The sequence below is a fragment of the Meles meles genome, chromosome 11, assembly GCF_922984935.1.
Source record: "Meles meles chromosome 11, mMelMel3.1 paternal haplotype, whole genome shotgun sequence".
Classification (NCBI taxonomy): domain Eukaryota; kingdom Metazoa; phylum Chordata; class Mammalia; order Carnivora; family Mustelidae; genus Meles; species Meles meles.
The window spans coordinates 37181734-37200054 of NC_060076.1; the positions used below are offsets into that span (position 1 = coordinate 37181734).

Genomic DNA, 18321 nt, shown 5'->3' on the forward strand with positions numbered 1-18321 from the left:
ACACAGAGGAAGGGGAAATCTTATTCCAATCACTAGGCATTGTTAGGCCCAGTTACCACGGCAACAGGAATGGGGTCAGCCCCTAGTGGGAGGGCTGGATACAACACAGCTGGGCTACCTGACAATGTCACTATGGCAACCGTAGCAAAGAGCTCCAATCCCCAGCTCGCTACGGTGAGGAGTGCTCAGGAGGGTAAACTGAGTCTCCGATAGAGGTAAAGAATTCGGTGGGAGGTGTTCTTGGACCAGCTGCACGTGGAAAATAGTCTGTATAGTCACCATGTCCGGGCTCGATCAACGAGAACTGGAACGAGTTCCACCCTCCAGCCTTCACTAGAAGGCCTGCATCTCCAAGGAAACAATTTGATACACACTTCAGCTAAATAATGCTGATTGGCTGAGGTTGGAGGCGGGGGGCAGACGGCCGGAAGTACGTCTGGGGAGTGGAAATATAGGAGGAAAGGCTCCGGCCCGGGATTCTAGAGCGACCTCTCTGCTCCTCGTCTCGTTGGTTCCGGAGGTCCTTCGGCCGTGGGAAATGCTGGCGCGCGCGGCGCGGGGGAGTGGGGCCCTTTTGCTGAGGGTGAGTTCGTGGGAATCTTCTCCAAAGGTCGGGCCAGAGAGCACCTGGGTCCTTACCTGGGAAGAAGCGGAATTCTAAGTTTGGTCAGAGAACTGGGGTCAGAGGTCATGGTATCCACGTGAGTTCCTCTCGAAGGACCCTTTAGGGTCGCGGTTTAGGAAGATGTCTCCTGGACAGGCGCAGAGAGGGGCGGGGTGCCCCGCCGGCTGGGGTCTCTGCTAATCCTTGTCTTGTCTTTAGGGCTCCGTACAGGCTTCTGGTCGTGCTCCGCGTCGCGCCTCCTCTGGATTGCCCCGAAACACCGTGGTACTGTTTGTGCCGCAGCAGGAGGCCTGGGTGGTGGAGCGAATGGGCCGATTCCATCGGATCTTGGAGCCTGTGAGAACCTCTTCTGCCCACTCAGGGCCAGCCGGATGGCGAATTCCCCCATGACATGGGCGAATGGGGTGGGATCTCCTTTGAGCCTGCCCCCACCTTTGGCTTCCAACTCCCCCAGCCAGACTTAGCCGACCCCAGGCTGCTGAACTTCATACCCATGTTACCATCTTTTCCTGTTCGCTCTAGCATCCCACAGACCCCATTCTTGGGTATCACCCCTATCTACTCTCTCAGCTCCACCTGTCTGCTACTCTGCTGGTGCCCATTCCCTTGATTCTCTTTTCCATTCAGATGTGCAGCCTTGTATTCCTATCCTCTTGGGCTTCCCTACCATTGACACCCCCAGTTTTCTGCTATACTTGGAATGTTCCACATGTTGATTCCATACCCACTCCAGGCCTAGCTTGAATCCCAACCCTACAACCCTCATTCTGAGGACCCATGACTCCTCTTCCCAGGGCTTGAACATCCTCATCCCTGTGTTAGACCGGATCCGATATGTGCAGAGTCTCAAGGAAATTGTCATCAACGTGCCTGAGCAGTCGGCTGTGACTCTCGGTGAGGGTGCAGGGTGACACGGGTTCTCTGAGGCCATTAGGATGTGGTTGCAGGAGATCCAGAGCTCAGGAGAAAGAGTTGACTGAAAATTGGAGGCCTGATTTTCCCCATTTTCTCTCCCACTCCTGTACCTGTAGACAATGTAACTCTGCAAATCGATGGAGTCCTTTATCTGCGAATCATGGATCCTTACAAGGTATCTCCTGCTTGCTTTATTCAGCTTCTGAGTTGCTTTTCTCACTAAAATCCTGCACTCAAGCTTCTTAAACTATCCATGCTCTTTTCAGGCAAGCTATGGTGTAGAAGACCCTGAGTATGCTGTCACACAGCTAGCTCAGACAACCATGAGATCTGAGCTCGGCAAACTCTCTCTGGACAAAGTCTTCCGGGTAAGGGGATCTGGGCCAGAGTTAGTGTTGGAAGACACATACCTCTCTCTCACTCTCAGTCCTTTCTGGGAGTCAAGATCAGTCAGAGGCACTTCTCAGCTTAGACCCTTGATTAGTGGGTTGAAGCCATGGAACTTATACCTCTTTTTCCAGGAGCGGGAGTCCCTGAATGCTAGCATTGTGGACGCCATCAATCAGGCTGCTGACTGCTGGGGCATTCGCTGCCTCCGTTATGAGATCAAGGATATCCACGTGCCACCCCGGGTGAAAGAGTCCATGCAGATGCAGGTGGGGGCCAGGGAGGGGTGGGGAAGAGGACTTCAGGATGCTCCAGTCTCATGAGTACCTGGACTCCGTTCCCTATCATGATGGGTACAATTACAGGTCTCTGTAAGAGTTTATTCTGGCTTCTTTTTGATGAGGCTTGTTGGGGGCTTCTAGGTGGAGGCAGAGAGGCGGAAACGGGCCACAGTTCTAGAGTCTGAGGGGACCCGAGAGTCAGCCATCAACGTGGCAGAGGGGAAGAAGCAGGCACAGATCCTGGCCTCCGAGGCGGAAAAGGCTGAACAAATAAATCAGGCAGCAGGTTCGCAGAGGGTAGAGGCTGAGGGAGGAGCAGGGTGTGGATCTTTGAGGGTTGGTGCTGTGACAGGAGCTTTGATGTACCCTGACCTCATGAGTAAAGCTTTGTCTCTTTTCTTCCAGGAGAGGCCAGTGCAGTTCTGGCCAAGGCCAAGGCTAAGGCTGAAGCTATTCGGATCCTGGCTGCAGCTCTGACACAACATGTAAGAGGCCCCAGGGTGGGAGTCGGGGACAGGAATTGACACTGGAAGAGGTTTTCTCATCTACCCTTGGGAGAAGTTCCTGCCTTTGTGGGTTCTGTTGAGCAAGATTACATGACCTCTTGTATTGTGATCTGCATTGTGATCTGATCCTTTTTTTCAGGAATCCTACTTCTTTTTTCTCCCCTCCCCTCTACCTACCCTCTGTCCCCAACACCTTGTCCAAGTCTGTGATCTGTGTTTTTTCCTATGGCCACAGAATGGAGATGCAGCAGCCTCACTGACTGTGGCTGAGCAGTATGTCAGTGCGTTCTCCAAACTGGCTAAGGACTCCAACACTATTCTGCTGCCCTCCAACCCCGGCGATGTCACCAGTATGGTGGCTCAGGTTAGAATCCCCCGAGGACCCAGCACAACACCAATGCCAGAAACTGAGACCCCACCACCACCATCACAACTTACACACCATGGAGGCTTTTGGAGTTCCATGAGACCTAGACCTCCTGTTAGCCTCTGTAGAGAATAAATCTCCAAGAATGAAACACTCTCCTCACCCCTGTAGATAGGGGAGCTCTTGAGACATCTCTTTTTTTGGCAGATACCTACACCAGTATTTTGAGGGTGACCCTGTTTTGACAGCTTATAAGATTCCTAGAATCAGCTCAAAAGTTTGAGTCTTGAGAGAGAGAAAGGAAAAACAACCATATTAGGCCTAGCCCCACTTTCTTTTTAGTCATTGGTGAGTTGGGCTGTGCCTTCTCTCATGTGTCCTCATGGCTCTCTCTTTGTCCCTCTTCTTAGGCCATGGGTGTATATGGGGCCCTCACCAAAGCCCCAGTGCCAGGGGCCCAGGACTCAGTCTCCAGCGGGAGCAGCAGAAATGTCCAGGGCACAGATGGAAGTCTTGATGAGGAATTTGATCGAGTCAAACTGAGTTAGTGGAGCTGGGCTTGGCCAGGGAGGCTGGGGACAGGGAAACAGTACTCCCAGACTCTGGCTCTAGCTTCCCTGCCAAGATTTTGTTATTATTTTTTTATTTGAACTTGAATCATGTAATAAACTTGCCAGTGGCAAACCAGAAACTGTCTTCTTTGATTGGGGAATGAAGTTGGGAAAAAAATCACCATTGTTTTCCGTGGATGTCCGCTTCCATTCTCTAGGCGCCTCAGGTCTGGGAAGCTGATTCCTCCAAGAGTAAGAATGAACCTCATGTAAATAAAACCATCCTTTCTATCTTCAGGAGAAGCTTTGGGATAGGGTGGAAGGATTAAGCCACAGGTCTACTAAACTGCCAGCTGGGGAGTATAGTTCCCCCTCCTGCTAACTATGGGGATGTGAATTTGAGCAGGTGTTTGGGGGGATTGGTTTCATTTTGTTTTAAGTAAGCTCTGTACCCAATGTGGGAATAGAACTCACAACTGCAAGATAAAAAGTCACCTGCTTGGGGCACCTGTGTGACTCAGTCCTTCAAGTGTCTGCCTTCAGCTCAGTTCATGATCCCAGGGTCCTGGGATCCAGTCCTGCTTTGGGTTCCCTGCTCAGCAGGGAGTCTGGTTATCCCTCTCCTGTCCCTCCCCTTGCTTGCATGCATATGTGTGCTCTCCTAAGCTCTCTCAAATAAATAAAACCTTTTATTAAAAAACAAAAAAAGTATTTCATATGCTGGATTCCTCTGCTCCACTGACTGACCCATCCAGCAGATGCCCCTGGGGGGATTTTTTATGGGAGGCAGAACTATGCCGGTAGGACAGTCCTGCTGAATGCTTAAAGAGTTTTCAGGAACTGAAGATACTTATTCCTTCAAAAATTTCATGATGTCTACCATAGGCCAACCTCAGTCCTAGACGTAGGTTACAAAAGCAGTTTAGACTCACCCAGTGGTTCTTGCTTTCACAGACTCAGTTTGGGCAGGAAGACAGATAAGGAAATAGATACAAAGTGATAAGTGCTAGGATGGAAGAAGGTTCTGGTGTGGGCAACAAGGCTGCCAACTCTGCCATTGAGCTCAGGCTGGAAAAATTGCCTTCACCAGGCTAGGGGTTGGGAATATGCAGAGGCCTACAGTTCCAGAGAAGTTGGAACATTCAGAGTTTGCTAAGGCCGAAGGGAGGGATGTTAAGGTGTGTAACTGTATGGCAAGGTCCACAGCACAAGGAGATAGAATACTGAAGAATTTGGACTTCAGCCTTAGGATAGGGAGGGAGCCATGAAGGTTTTCTTTTTTCCCTTCCTGAATTCTTTTAGGAAGATTAAGGTAGTCATATTAGTGTTTTAGATACAACTGACCTGGTGCAATGTGGACAGGGTATTTGAAGAAGAGATGGGAGGCAGAAAGACAGTAGGAAGGTGGCCTCAACAATCCTGGAAGGGATGATGAGGCCTGAACTGAAGTAAAGACCCATCAGGATGGAGGTGAAGGGATGACATTTTTCAACATATGTCTGAATTAGAACTTACTCATTTAACCATTTGATAACTATTGAACCCCAAAATACATGCCAGGCACTAAGGATATATAATAATGAAGAACTAAATTCCCTGCTCTCAATGAGTTTAAGGTTTTTTTCTTTTAAGATTTTATTTATAACATTTAATTTTTTTTTAAGATTTTATTTTATTTATTTGACAGACAGAGATCACAAGTAGGCAGAGAGAGAGAGAGAGAGAGAGAGAGAGAGAGGAGGAAGCCGGCTCCCCGCTGAGCAGAGAGCCTGATGCGGGGCTCGATTCCAGGACTCCAGGATCATGACCCGAGCCAAAGGCAGAGGCTTTAACCCACCGAGCCACCCAGGTGCACCTATAACATTTAATTTTTAAGTAATGTCTAGACCCAACTTTGGGCCCAAACTTAAAATTGCGAGATCAAGTCACACTTTCTACCCACTTGAGCCAGTCAGATATCCCTCAATAAGTTTTAAGTTCTGTTTGGAAGGGACAAATCATTAATAAGATTTTTAGTATTTCACATGCTGGTGAGTTGTGCTACAGAAGAAAAGGAAGGAAGGTGGGAGAGGAGGATGTAATCTGTAACATTAATTAGAGTGTTCCTGGAAGCCTCTGGAAGTTATATTTGAGCTAGATATGGAGATGAGGGGAAGACCTATTTGGGCACCTGGGAGAAACCTGGAGATTCTAAATGTGACGGTGGTAAGGCCATTGTAACTGGAAGAGCAAAAAAGTTACAATAGATGGAACAGAGTTAAGGAAGCAAAGAAGTGGCAGCTAGATAAATCAGAGAAGCCAGAACTGGTGTGTAGACTTATAGGACCATGCAGGACTACTACAAGAACTTTGGCTTTACTGTGAAATGTGAAACCAATGGAGAGGGTCTTTGTTTTTAAACATTTTTTTTTTAAAGATTTTATTTATTTATTTGTCAGAGAGAGAGAGAGTGAGCAAGCACTGGCAGACAGAGTGGCAGGCAGAGGCAGAGGGAGAAGCAGGCTCCCTGCCGAGCAAGGAGCCCAATGTGGGACTCGATCCCAGGACACTGGGATCATGACCTGAGCCGAAGGCAGCCGCTACCAACTGAGCCACCCAGGCATCCCAGGGTCTTTGTTTTTAATAGTAGTTTTACTGAGGGGCACCTGGGTGGCTCAGTTGGTTAAAAGTCTGCCTTTGGCTCAGGTCATGATCCTGGGGTCCTGGTATCTGGAGTCTTGGGATTGAGCCCTCATTGAGCCCCATGGGGAGCCTGCTTCTCCCTCTCCTTCTTGCTTGTGCTCTCATTATCTCTGTCTTTCTCTCTCTCTCAAATAAATATTTTTTTAAAAAGTAGCTTTCCAAAGAAGATATGGTACATCTATACAACGTAATATTAGACCTCCATCAGAAAGGTTGAATACCCAACTTTTCTATCAACATGGATTGGACAGGAGGAGATTATGCTGAGTGAAATAAATCAAGCAGAGAAAGTCAGTTGTCATATGGTTTCACTTGTGAAGCATAAGGAATAACGAAGGACATTGGGAGAAGGAAAGGAAAAGTGAATTGGGGGAAATTGGAGGGGGAGTTGAAGCTTGAGAGAATGTGGATTCTGAGAAACAAACTGAGGGTTTTTGAGGGGAGGGAGAGGAGGGGTTGGGTGAGCCTAGTGGTGGATATTAAGGAGGGCACATATTGCATGGAGCACTGGGTGTGGTGCATAAACAATAAATCTTGGAACACTGAAAAAATAAAATGTTTTTTTCTTTTATTTTTAATTTATTTCTTTATATATATAGTTAATAAAATGTTTTTTAAACACCCATTTAAAGTATAAATTCAGTGATTTGTAGTGTATTCAGAGTTGTGCAACCATCACCATTTTAGAACATTTTCATCATCTTTCCTCCATCCCTACCACACCACCAGAAACCTGTACCCATTAGCAGTCACTCCTCTCTTCCCCAAGTTGTAGGAAAACACTAATGTACTGTCTCTGTAGCTTTATGCTTCATGTAAATGGAATAATATAAAATGCTATTTTGTGATTGGCTTCTTGCACTTAAGTTTCATCCATGTAATAACACATAGCAGTACTCCATTACTTTTTATGGCAGAACAATATTCTATTGTATGATATACCATATTTTGTTTATCTATCTGTCTATTGGTGAAGGCCATTTGGGTTGTTTGCTGCTATGAACTGTCAAGTGCAAGTTTTTGTGTGGACATATGCTTTTCATTTCTCTCGGATGTATGTCTAGGAGTGAAACTGCTGGGGCATTTGGTAACTCTATATTTAACCTTTTGAAGAACTGCTGGACTGTTTTCCAAAGCACCATTTTACAATCCCAAAATCAGTGGATGAGGGTTCAAATTTCTCCACATCCATTGCCAATACTCGTTTTTTGTCCTTTCTTTTACAGCCATCCTAGTGAGTATGAAGTGGTATCTCTAATATTCCCCTGATGCTTAATGATGTTGAGCATCTTTTCCTATGTTAATTGGTACAATGTTAATGTGTATATTTTCTTTGGAGAAACGTCTAGTCAGATCTTTTGCCCATATTTATTTATTTTTTTAAAAACATGTTTGTGTTTTAAAGTTTCTTTATTTTGGGACACCTGGGTGGCTCAGTTGGTTAAGTGGCTGCCTTCAGCTCAGGTCATGATCCCAGGGTCCTGAGATTGCTCAGCGAGGAGCCTGCTTCTCTCTCTGCCTCTGCCTGCCACTCTGTGTGTACTCTGTCTCTCTGACAAATAAAATCTTTAAAAAAATTATTTAAGTAATATCTACACCAAACGTGGCTCAAACTCACAACCCCAAGATCAAAAGTTGCCTGCTCTTCTGCCTGAGCCAACCAGGCGCCCCTCCTTTGCCCATTTAAAAAATCTTATTTGGGTGCCTGGAGGGCACAGTGGGTTAAGCCTCTGACTTTGGCTCAGGTCATGATCAGGGTCCTGGGATCAAGCCCCACACGGAGCCCCACATCAGGCTCTCTGCTCAGCAGGGAGCCTGCTTCCCCCTCTCCCTCTGCCTGCCTCTCTGCCTACTTGTGATCTCTCTCTGTCAAGTAAATAAAATCTTTTAAAATTTTATTTATTTATTTAAAGTGGGCTCTCTCTCAGATGTGAGGCTTCAACTCACGACCTCAAGATTAAGAGTTGCATGCTCTAGCAACTGAGCCCGCCCGTTGCCACACCTTTGCCCATTTTTAAATTGGAGTATTTTTAAAATTACTGAATTGGAAGATACAGTGAAAATACATGAAGAAAAAAAAAGAAAATACATGAAGAGGGGGAATAATAAAATCTATCAGTTGGTGTCAGCTAAGCAAAAAGGAGAAAATAAATACTTATCCCTACTTTACAGTTGAGGTAATGCCCAATAATGCCAGCGAGTGGCAGAGCTAAGATTCAAGCTAAGTTTGATTCCAAAAGGACAGTTCTTAGGCTTAATCAAGAATGACCAGTGCTGGGGCGCCTGGGTGGCTCAGTGGATTAAGCCGCTGCCTTCGGCTCAGGTCATGATCCCAGGATCCTGGGATCGAGGCCCGCATCAGGCTCTCTGCTCCGCCGGGAGCCTGCTTCCTCCTCTCTCTCTGCCTTCCTCTCTGCCTACTTGTGATCTCTCTCTCTCTCTCTCTCTCTCTCTGTCAAATAAATAAGATCTTTAAAAAAAAAAAAAAAAAAAAAAAGAATGACCAGTGCTTCCCTGAGCTCTTCCTTAGCTTAGCTTAGCTTAGCTTCCTGCTCCTAATTCTCTTAAACTACTATGATCTCTCATCAAATTCCCCTTCTGGGACTGGCCCTGCACTCCCTGCCGAACTTCTTCGGAGGCGCCAGCAGATGGCGCTGAGGCCCCCAAGGGCCGCTCTGTCCGGCGTGCGCTTGTCTGTGGTGCCAGTGGGCAGGCGTTGCTGCTGCGCTTCCGGGCGTCCTTCAAGGTGAGCCAGGGTCTTCGAGAATCTACTCGCTCTTCCTACTGATCACTCCCCTTTTCCGAAGGTGTATGCTCGCAGCCTAGTGTTCTAAGTACCGAAGCCAGGGCGCCCAGGAGAAGTCCGGGTAGCCACCAGATGAAGCAGAGTCGTCCGGACCTGTGGTTCCCGGCGAGGCCCAATCGGCTCTAGACCCTGTGACTCTGGTTTGCTGCGCGGGGTAGGTTGCGACTCCGGTCTCCTGGCGATCCTGGCCATCCGGAAGCGGAGCGTGACTCCTCCCCTTGGTCCTCTTGGTCCCCACCAGGCGGCGCCGTTAGTCCCGCCCGGGTTGCCCTGCGGCTGCAAGCCCTGGCCACCCCAGGGGTTTTGAGATTGGCAAGGAGAGAGGTGAAGAAATGAACTATCAGAGAGCTTTCTACCACTAGGAATAAGTTTCCCTCGTGGACTGTGCGTTTCATCGTTAGAATCTCTTGGAGTACATGTGCAAATCCCTAGCTCCACCCCCAAAGATCCTGATTGAGTAGATCTGGGGTGGGGCCTGGAAATCAGCATTTAAAACAACTGCTCCAGGTTGATGTCCATAGTCTGCGGATCTCATCTTTGGAAACACTGGTATAACTGATGGAGAGGAACATTGCATTGGGTTGGCTATGGGGCTATTTATCTTCCGGAAGTCTTCCACGAGGAAGGGATTTTAGGTGTGCTTTGTATTGAGGGACCAGAATATACATTACCCTACAGTGATGAATTCCTTCCCCGCTACCAGCAGGATGCAGAAGATCTCAGTGCTGCTCTTCCTGTCCTGGGTCTGCTTCCTCTTCTACGCCGGCATTGCTCTCTTCACCAGTGGCTTCCTGCTCACCCGTTTGGAACTCACCAACCGTAGCAGCTGCCAAGAGCCCCCAGGCCCTGGGTCCCTGCCATGGGGGAGCCAAGGGAAGCCTGGGGCCTGCTGGATGGCTTCTCGATTCTCTCGGCTTGTGTTGGTGCTGATAGATGCTCTGCGATTTGACTTTGCCCATCCCCAGCGCTCCCACGGTCCTGGAGAGCCTCCTGTCTCTCTGCCCTTCCTGGGCAAATTGGACTCCTTGCAAAGGATCCTGGAGATTCAGCCCCACCACGCCAGGCTCTACCAATCTAAGGCTGATCCCCCCACCACCACCATGCAGCGCCTGAAGGCCCTCACCACAGGCTCACTGCCTACCTTTATCGATGCTGGCAGTAACTTTGCCAGCTATGCCATAGTGGAAGACAATCTCATTAAGCAGCTCGCCAGTGCAGGTTAGTTTGGGCCCCTTTGGAAGCCAGAATACCTTACCATATTTTCTCTTAGAGGTCAGAGAGCCAGAACTTTGGGTGCTCAGCTGCATTCTAGACTATGCTGTGTGAGGACAGGGGAAGAGAAAGCGACCAGAGCCCTGCATGCAGCAAGTGCAGGTGTGGGCTTTTTCGTTCTGGAGTTTCTAATCTGCATGGAGTGTTGGTTTTACTTTTGGGGAGCTTTCAGTAAGAGGCAGTAGAGCAATGAAGAGGAGACGATGTGAGTCTGATATTCTCACAAGTGTGGAGGAGACTGCAGAGGGTCCATACCTTGTTCACTCACTGACTTGGAAAAAACAGCATATACCCAGGAAAAACAGAGTAGCAAAAATAGCCAGGGATTGAGAACTAGAAGAGCCTTTTGGAGAAACAAGGAGTGAGAAGTCTGGTTATTGGGGAAAGGATGGTTATCAGGGAAAGCTTCGTGGCAGAAAATTTTAGGCCTTGAAGGATAAAGCGTGCTGGATGAAATTGCTGGTTGAGATTTCTGAGACATCTATAAAGGACCTCCTCTTCTCTTTCCCTCTGCCTTGACTCTTGCTTAGGTTGTGACCTCCTCTCATGTCCCTGCAGGAAGGCGTGTGGTCTTCATGGGAGATGATACCTGGAAAGATCTTTTTCCTGGAGCTTTCTCCCAAGCTTTCTTCTTCCCATCCTTCAATGTCAGAGACCTGCACACAGTGGACAATGGCATCCTGGAACACCTGTATCCAACCAGTGAGCATGGGGCCAGAGGCAGGCCTAAGACTGGGAGCTGGGGAGGGCTACTTCAGGTCACAAATTCTGAGCTTCCCATGGGTGCAGTGGCCTGGGATTGTGTCCCTTCACATAGTGTAAGAGCCTGGCTGGGGTTGAGGAGTGGGCCTTAGTCCCCTGTGCTTAGTGTTTTTCCTTTCACAGTGGACAGTGGTAAATGGGATATGCTGATTGCTCACTTCCTGGGTGTGGATCACTGTGGCCACAAGTATGGCCCTCACCACCCTGAAATGGCCAAGAAACTTAGCCAAATGGACCAGGTGATCCAGTGAGTGTGGGATATTGGCTGGGGGAATGGGTTTGTGTCTGAGAATCTTAGGATATATTGACCCAAGAGAAAAAGTCTTTATCTTGGAGCCTCTTGCTGAATTCTGTCTTTTCTAGGCATTTTTCTGAAGCTAGGGGCCTCATCCATCTTGAGTAACTCAGCATGTGGCTTTGGGCAGTAGGGTCATGACTGAAGAGGTATCTCTTTGCCAAATGTCTAGGCCCTCCTAATGGAAGTTATGGTGGGGGGGAATGGGTTTCCTAGGAAAATCTTTATCCATTCCTACCTCCTGATGTATTTCTTGGCCCTCAGGGGACTTGTGGAGCGTCTGGAGAATGACACACTGCTGGTCGTGATTGGGGACCATGGGATGACCATGACTGGGGACCATGGAGGAGACAGTGAGCTGGAGATCTCTGCTGCACTTTTTCTGTACAGTCCCAAAGCCCTCTTTCCTGGTGCCCCCCCAGAGGTGAGGCCTGGTGTGTTCTTTGTCTGGTCTCTTGGTATTCAGTTGAATCATGATCACAGCATTCTTGTGGCTCTCTCCATTTTTGGCCCTCAAATTCATGACTCTGGGTACCCCCCACTCATTTCCTACTGAGGTCCTTATGTCTTCCATCCCAAATCCTGACCTCAGCTCTGTGGTGAACCCATTGGCCCCTCTCCTTTTCCTCTAGGAGCCGGAGATAGTTCCTCAAATCAGCCTTGTGCCTACGCTGGCCCTACTGCTGGGCCTGCCCATTCCGTTTGGGAACATTGGGGAGGTGATGGCTGAGCTGTTCTCAGAGGTTGAAGACTCCCAGCCTCACTCCTCTGCTCTGGCCCAAGCCTCAGCTCTCCATCTCAATGCCCAGCAGGTAGGTAATGGGCTGGGGTGGGCATAGGAGAAGCATAATGATCACTTGTTGTCATTTGTTCAGTCTTAATCCCACCTTCCATAGCCATGTCCTCCTTCCCTCCCTTCCCCCCTTTCCTAGACAGAGTTCAGGTCCATGATTTCCAGATACCCCTTTTGATAACACCTATCTTTGCCTTTTTCCTGGTTGATATCTCTGATGTCTTCCCTTGGTCTCTGACCATTTTTGCCAGGTATCCCGATTTCTTCATGCCTACTCAGCTGCTTCTCAGGATCTCCAAATTACAGAGCTTCATCGGCTGCAGAACCTTTTCTCCAATGCCTCTGCTGACTACCAGCGGCTTCTGCAGAGCCCCCAGGGGGCTGAGGCAGCACTACAGACTGTGATTACTGAGCTGCAGCAGTTCCTGCGGGGAGTTCGGGCCATGTGCATTCAGTCTTGGGCTCGTTTCTCTCTGGGTCGCATGGCCGGGGGTGCTGCTCTCATGGCCGCTGCCTGCTTTCTTTGTCTGCTGGTATCCCAGTGGGCGACATCCCCAGGCTTCTGCTTCCGCCCCCTCTTCCTAATACCCATGGCCTGTGGTCTGGCTGGTACCATAGTTTGTGCGGGACTCCTGACAACTACGGGGCTGAAGCTGGATCCAGTGGTCCTAGGGGCTATGGCTGCAGTGGGCTCACTCCTGCCTTTTTTGTGGAAAGCATGGGCTGGCTGGGGGTCCAAGAGGCCCCTGGCAGCCCTACTTCCCATCCCTGGGCCTGTCCTGTTATTCCTGCTCATTCGCTTTGCTGCTTTCTTCTCTGATAGCTTTGTTGTAGCTGAGGCCAGGGCCACCCCCTTCCTTTTGGGCTCCCTCATCTTGCTCCTGATTGCCCAGCTTCACTGGGAGGGCAAGCTGCTCCCACCTAAGCTGCTCACAATACCCCGTCTTTGCTTTCCAGCCTCCACGGGCCCGCCCCGGCACAGTGGCACTTATGCCCTGGGACTTGGAGTAGGGTTGCTTTTATGTATAAGGCTAGCTGGGCTTTTTCATCGCTGCCCTGAAGAGACGCCTGCTTGCCGTTCCTCTCCCTGGCTGAGTCCCTTGGCATCCATGGTGGGTGGTCGAGCCAAGAATTTGTGGTATGGAGCTTGTGTGGGGGCTTTGGTAGCCCTGTTAGCTGTCGTGCGCCTGTGGCTTCACCGCTATAGCAATCTCAAGAGTCCTGAGCCCTCTGTGCTCTTTGTGCGCTGGGGGCTGCCCCTAATGGTATTGGGCACTGCTGCCTACTGGGCGCTGGCGTCGGGGGCAGATGAAGCACCCCCGCGTCTCCGGGCCTTGGTTGCTGGGGCATCAGTTGTGCTGCCTAGGGCTGTGGCTGGGTTGGCCGCTTCGGGGCTCATGCTGCTGCTCTGGAGGCCCGTGACAGTGCTAGTAAAGGCTACGACGGGGGCCCCAAGGACCAGGACTGTCCTCACTCCCTTCTCAGGCCCCCCCACTTCTCAGGCTGACTTGGAATACGTGGTACCTCAGATCTACCGACACATGCAGGAGGAGTTCCGGGGCCGGCTAGAGAGGACCAGATCCCGGGGCCCCCTGACTGTGGCGGCTTATCAGTTGGGGAGTGTCTACTCAGCTGCTATGGTCACGGCGCTCACCCTCTTGGCCTTCCCACTTCTGCTATTGCATGCAGAGCGCGTTAGCCTGGTGTTCCTGCTTCTGTTTCTGCAGAGCTTCCTTCTCCTGCATCTGCTTGCTGCTGGGATACCCATCACCACCCCTGGTAAATACATTTCTCAGCCCTTACTCATCCAAAGACAGTAGTGATGTGACTTCGGCCCCACTTGTTTTCAGGGAGGTGTTGCTCCTCAGATTCTTCACAAAGTTGGGATAGTCTTCCTGGTGTAGCCAAGCTAACTGATCCCTGCCACTGGCGCTCAGCAAGGTTCATGAAGGAGGGAGACAGGAGTACTCCCAAGACTCATTTCTTAGTGGAAATGCTGCACCTTCATGGAGTTCGTTTCCTGATTTTACAGTAATGGGAGTGGGGAGTTACCAGTGTGTAATGTCATAGTGAGCTGTGTGTATATGAGAGAGAGAGAGAGAGAGATGGACCACAGTTCAGATTAGAGAAATGGAGGCTTAGTGCCAAAGAGGGAATTAGAATAGCAGAGTGTTGCATGTAAGGAGGTCGGGGAGAGGGGCATGTATGTGTGTAGCACTGAAGCAGTAGGAGGATCTGACTGCCAGGCAGTAGGCTATGGATTAGGGAATGGGATGTGACTGTGAAGAGGTTTCTGTCTTCCCGCAGGTCCTTTTACTGTGCCATGGCAGGCAGTCTCTGCTTGGGCCCTCATGGCCACGCAGACCTTCTACTCCATGGGCCACCAGCCTGTCTTTCCAGCCATTCATTGGCACGCAGCCTTCGTGGGATTCCCAGAGGGTCATGGCTCCTCCACCTGGCTGCCTGCTCTGCTGGTAGGAGCCAACACCTTTGCCTCCCATCTCCTCTTTGCAGGTACCATATTCCTCCGTTGCTTCCATTGTTTACCCTGACTTTCTGGAGAGAAAGGAGACCCCTGGATTTGAGTGGGGAGAGGTTATTTTGTTGGATCTTTGGGCACCCCTTGGCCAGCGCTCCCTGGAGCCTTAGTCAACTAGGGTGGTTGGGGGCCGGGTGGCCTGGTTCCTAGGGCCTCCACTGATTCTAGCCCTGCCTTCCCCCTGAGGCAGTAGGTTGCCCATTGCTTCTGCTCTGGCCCTTCCTCTGTGAGAGTCAAGGGCCCCGGAAGAGGTGGCAGTCCCTAGGGAATGAAGCTGAAGCCAGAGTCAGGCCTGAGGAAGAAGAAGAGCCACTGATGGAGATGCGGCTCCGGGATGCACCCCATCACTTCAATGCAGCGCTGCTGCAGCTGGGCCTCAAGTACCTCTTCGTCCTCGGTATTCAGGTGGGTGCAGAGAGAGAGAGAGAGCACGAGTTAGTGACCTTTTCTCGTGCCTGTACATCACATTCTTTCATACTTTGCCGAAACCCTGGGGGAGAGCCTGGACCGAAGTACGATAAGCAAAATGGTTGCCTAAGGCTGTGGCCTCAAGGGGCTGGATGTATTGAGACTTGAACTTGGGTCTCCTTAATTCTAGCCTTGGATTGTTTCCCTTCTAAAAGCTAGATCTGGACCCTGCTGATTGCATTTGGGGATTCCTCCATTAGTGGACAGAGAGGAAAAACTGAGATGATGGCCAGGATTCTTTCCCAGACTATGTCACGGATCGGGGGTATAGCTCAGTGGTAGAGCATTTGACTGCAGACTATGTCACGGATCTTCCTTCCCTTCAGAGGCAGAAGGTGTGACTTACATCTTCCTCCCAACCTGGGAGGCAGAGCCTGAGTGTAATCAGCACAGATGGATAGTGCTTGCCCAAGGTCACACAGTGAGTCATGGTGAGGCCAGGAAAAGACTTAAGTCTCCTGACTCCTAACCCAGGTTTTTTTCCACTGACATGCACTACTTTCGTACTTTTCCCAATCCTCACAGGGGCAACTCTCCCTTGACCTGTTTCCTCCTCCCCAAGTAACTTGACCTTTCCTGTCCTCCCTAGATTCTGGCCTGTGCCTTGGCAGCGTCCATCCTCCGCAGGCATCTCATGGTCTGGAAGGTGTTTGCCCCCAAGTGAGTGGATTTGCTTGAGAAGTATTGGTGTTGGGGAGGATGAAGCTTGGAGGAAAGAATGAACATTAGGGTGGGCAGGTTTTGTCTCATCACGGAAAAGGCTCTAGACCTACTCTCAGTGTCCCCTGAGAATTCTCCACTTTTCTTTACAGGTTCATATTTGAAGCCGTGGGCTTTATTGTGAGCAGCGTGGGACTTTTCCTGGGCATAGCTTTGGTGATGCGAGTGGATGGTGCTGTGAGCTCCTGGTTCAGGCAGCTAGTTCTGGCCCAGCAGAGATAGCCTAGGTGGCTAATGCTGGCTTGTGGCCACAGGCAGAGCTGGAGAACAGTCTAGCCTGGCCTATATAGGTGCTGGATCATCTGCAAGAGAGGCTTAGCCACACTTTTTACCACCATGCAGCCAGGAGCAACTGACACCTGGGACTTCATTATTTTATAATTCAAAATCATAGTGGGGCCTGCTCCCTAACTCTTGCTTTGGAGGGTGGCCTCCAAAGAAGAATAAAATAATAATGTAAATATGTGTGTCTGAGAGGTGGCGGAGCCCCCACTGTCCTACAGGGACTAGGGGGATGGTCACTCTCCCCTTCCATGAGGCACAGATAACATCGGCCATCTTAAGCAGACCTGCCTACACCTGAAAACCTTTGGGAAGTGGTTGATGAAAGTGTCTGAATTCACTTCCCTTACTTCTTCCTGAATCATTCCTGTTATCCCACCTGCCATTTTTCTTTGCGTATAACATATTTTATTAAATTCTTATCCTTTGGCTGATAACAGAGACTACTGGAAAGACAAGCCCAGGCATCATGGAGTACACAGACTCATTGTCTAAAACCCCAAATGGTGCTGTATTCCCTCCTCTATTGGGTTCTTTCACTCTGGAACACCCTTTGTCCTTCACTTCTAGGACAAAGTGGCCTAGGAGGCCACCCTAGGTTTCCAACCTTTGCTATCATTTATCAGACCTAATGCCATTCTTACATAGCATTTCATCTTGTCCCATTGATTATTCCAGACTTGAAGCCAAAATTATAAGTTTAAAGCATGACTCTTGTGCTCTCCATCCATCTCACTACTGTGTCATGAAGTGCTGGCATGAAATTCTCATGGAAATGTGCATCCGAGGAGGGTGGGGGAAGCTCTAAAGAGAAGGGTCAGGCCTGCTATTTGATGTTCAAGAATGCCCAGGACAGGAGGAGATGAAACATCTGAAAGAAGAACAGATATAAAATTGTGGAATAGCACTTCTCCTTGGCAGAAAGAAGACAAGCTGCTTAGCGGTGATTGTGAAGGAAGGGCGTTCACTGCTGTGGTAGCTAAAGAAAGAGATGGAATTATTAATGGCTAATAGTCTGTAGTGCTACATAGGTCAAACAGAAAGATGATAAGAAATGTATACTATTTCAGGCAATTAGAGGATAGGACATTGGTAACCCTGGCAGGAATACACTAAAAAGGTGAGAGAAGTTAGGCCCCAGCTAAGACTAAAAGATGAATTAGAAAAAAGTCCCTTTGCTTTTCTCCGTCTCGTGGATACCATTCCCAAGCATCATTTAATAAGCACACAGTACCTCTGTGAGAAGAAAAGACCCTATTCCATCCCTAGCACCAATGGGAAGGATTTCAAGACTTCAGTCCCTCAGCTTCCCCTAGTCAGGTTCCACCTCGTCCTTTTTTTTCTTTTCTTTTTTTCTTGGCAGGGAGCCTCCTTTCCTGAAGCCTAAAGCCTAAGGAAAATATGCTGATCTGCCAACCATCAGCTATTTCCTTTTCTTCTTATCTAACTTCAAGATCCATTTGGAGAAAGATATATGGTTAAAAATTCTTTTTTTTTTTTTAAGATTTTATTATTTGACACAGAGATCACAAGTAGGCAGAGAGGCAGGCAGAGAGGTGGGGGTGGGGGAGCAGGCTCCCCGCTGAGCAGAGATTCCCGATGTGGAGCTCAATTCCAGGACTCTGAGATCATGACCTGAGCCAAAGGCAGATGCTTAATCCACTGAGCCACCCAGGCACCCCTGGTTAAAAATTCTTATCCCTGCCTCCTAGTTGACATCAAAACAACCATTCCACACTAACTCATTGTTTTTCTAAAGAGCTTTTTTGAGGTATAATTCATATAAAATTCGGCCATTTAAAGTGCACAATTCAATAACTTTCGGTATATTCACAGAGTTGTACAACTCACCAGAGTCAATTTCAGAACATTATCATTACCCCCAAAAGAAACGGTACATTTTCCTGTCACCCCCCAACTTTCCCCACCTCCATCCCTAAACTTAGGCAACCACTAATCTCCTTTCTGACTATTTTCTATTCTGGACATTTTATATAAATGGAATCCTACAATATGTGTCCTTTTCTGTCTGGCTTCTCAGCCTAATGTTTTCAAGGTTCATCCATGTTG

At 49.1% G+C, this 18321-nt stretch overlaps 2 protein-coding genes across 11 annotated transcripts; both read left to right on the forward strand.

Moving 5' to 3' along the window:
* The first annotated feature begins 425 nt into the window (after positions 1-425).
* STOML2 (stomatin like 2) lies at positions 426-3768 on the forward strand. The gene is made up of 10 exons (XM_046021718.1): positions 426-583; positions 824-961; positions 1420-1519; positions 1657-1715; positions 1807-1908; positions 2062-2196; positions 2350-2494; positions 2614-2693; positions 2950-3078; positions 3492-3768. Exons 1-10 carry the CDS (start codon positions 539-541, stop codon positions 3627-3629), a joined length of 1071 nt encoding a protein of 356 aa, XP_045877674.1. The 5' UTR covers positions 426-538; the 3' UTR covers positions 3630-3768.
* Positions 3769-9008: 5240 nt separating this feature from the next.
* On the forward strand, positions 9009-18194 carry PIGO (phosphatidylinositol glycan anchor biosynthesis class O). 10 transcript variants are annotated; one of them, XM_046023473.1, is made up of 11 exons: positions 9009-9060; positions 9827-10338; positions 10951-11094; positions 11278-11401; positions 11714-11873; positions 12082-12261; positions 12494-14021; positions 14550-14756; positions 14972-15186; positions 15839-15909; positions 16062-18194. In XM_046023473.1, exons 2-11 carry the CDS (start codon positions 9828-9830, stop codon positions 16189-16191), a joined length of 3270 nt encoding a protein of 1089 aa, XP_045879429.1. In that variant the 5' UTR covers positions 9009-9060; position 9827; the 3' UTR covers positions 16192-18194. The 10 variants fall into 10 exon arrangements, with proteins under 10 accessions (XP_045879429.1, XP_045879430.1, XP_045879423.1 ...); XM_046023474.1 differs by having other exon boundaries at positions 9027-9060; positions 9824-10338; XM_046023479.1 differs by having other exon boundaries at positions 9041-10338; positions 12494-13354; positions 13970-14021.
* Positions 18195-18321: the final 127 nt, after the last annotated feature.

Excerpts from the sequence above, each read along its gene's own strand:
- STOML2 (XM_046021718.1), top strand. The coding sequence starts at position 539 with ATGCTGGCGCGCGCGGCGCGGGGGAGTGGGGCCCTTTTGCTGAGG. Across the intron at positions 584-823 it reads GTGGGGCCCTTTTGCTGAGG|GGCTCCGTACAGGCTTCTGG; the intron begins GTGAGTTCGTGG and ends TCTTGTCTTTAG. Across the intron at positions 962-1,419 it reads TCCATCGGATCTTGGAGCCT|GGCTTGAACATCCTCATCCC; the intron begins GTGAGAACCTCT and ends TCCTCTTCCCAG.
- PIGO (XM_046023467.1), top strand. The coding sequence starts at position 9,801 with ATGAATTCCTTCCCCGCTACCAGCAGGATGCAGAAGATCTCAGTGCTG. Across the intron at positions 11,402-11,713 it reads CAAATGGACCAGGTGATCCA|GGGACTTGTGGAGCGTCTGG; the intron begins GTGAGTGTGGGA and ends CTTGGCCCTCAG. Across the intron at positions 14,022-14,549 it reads GATACCCATCACCACCCCTG|GTCCTTTTACTGTGCCATGG; the intron begins GTAAATACATTT and ends GTCTTCCCGCAG.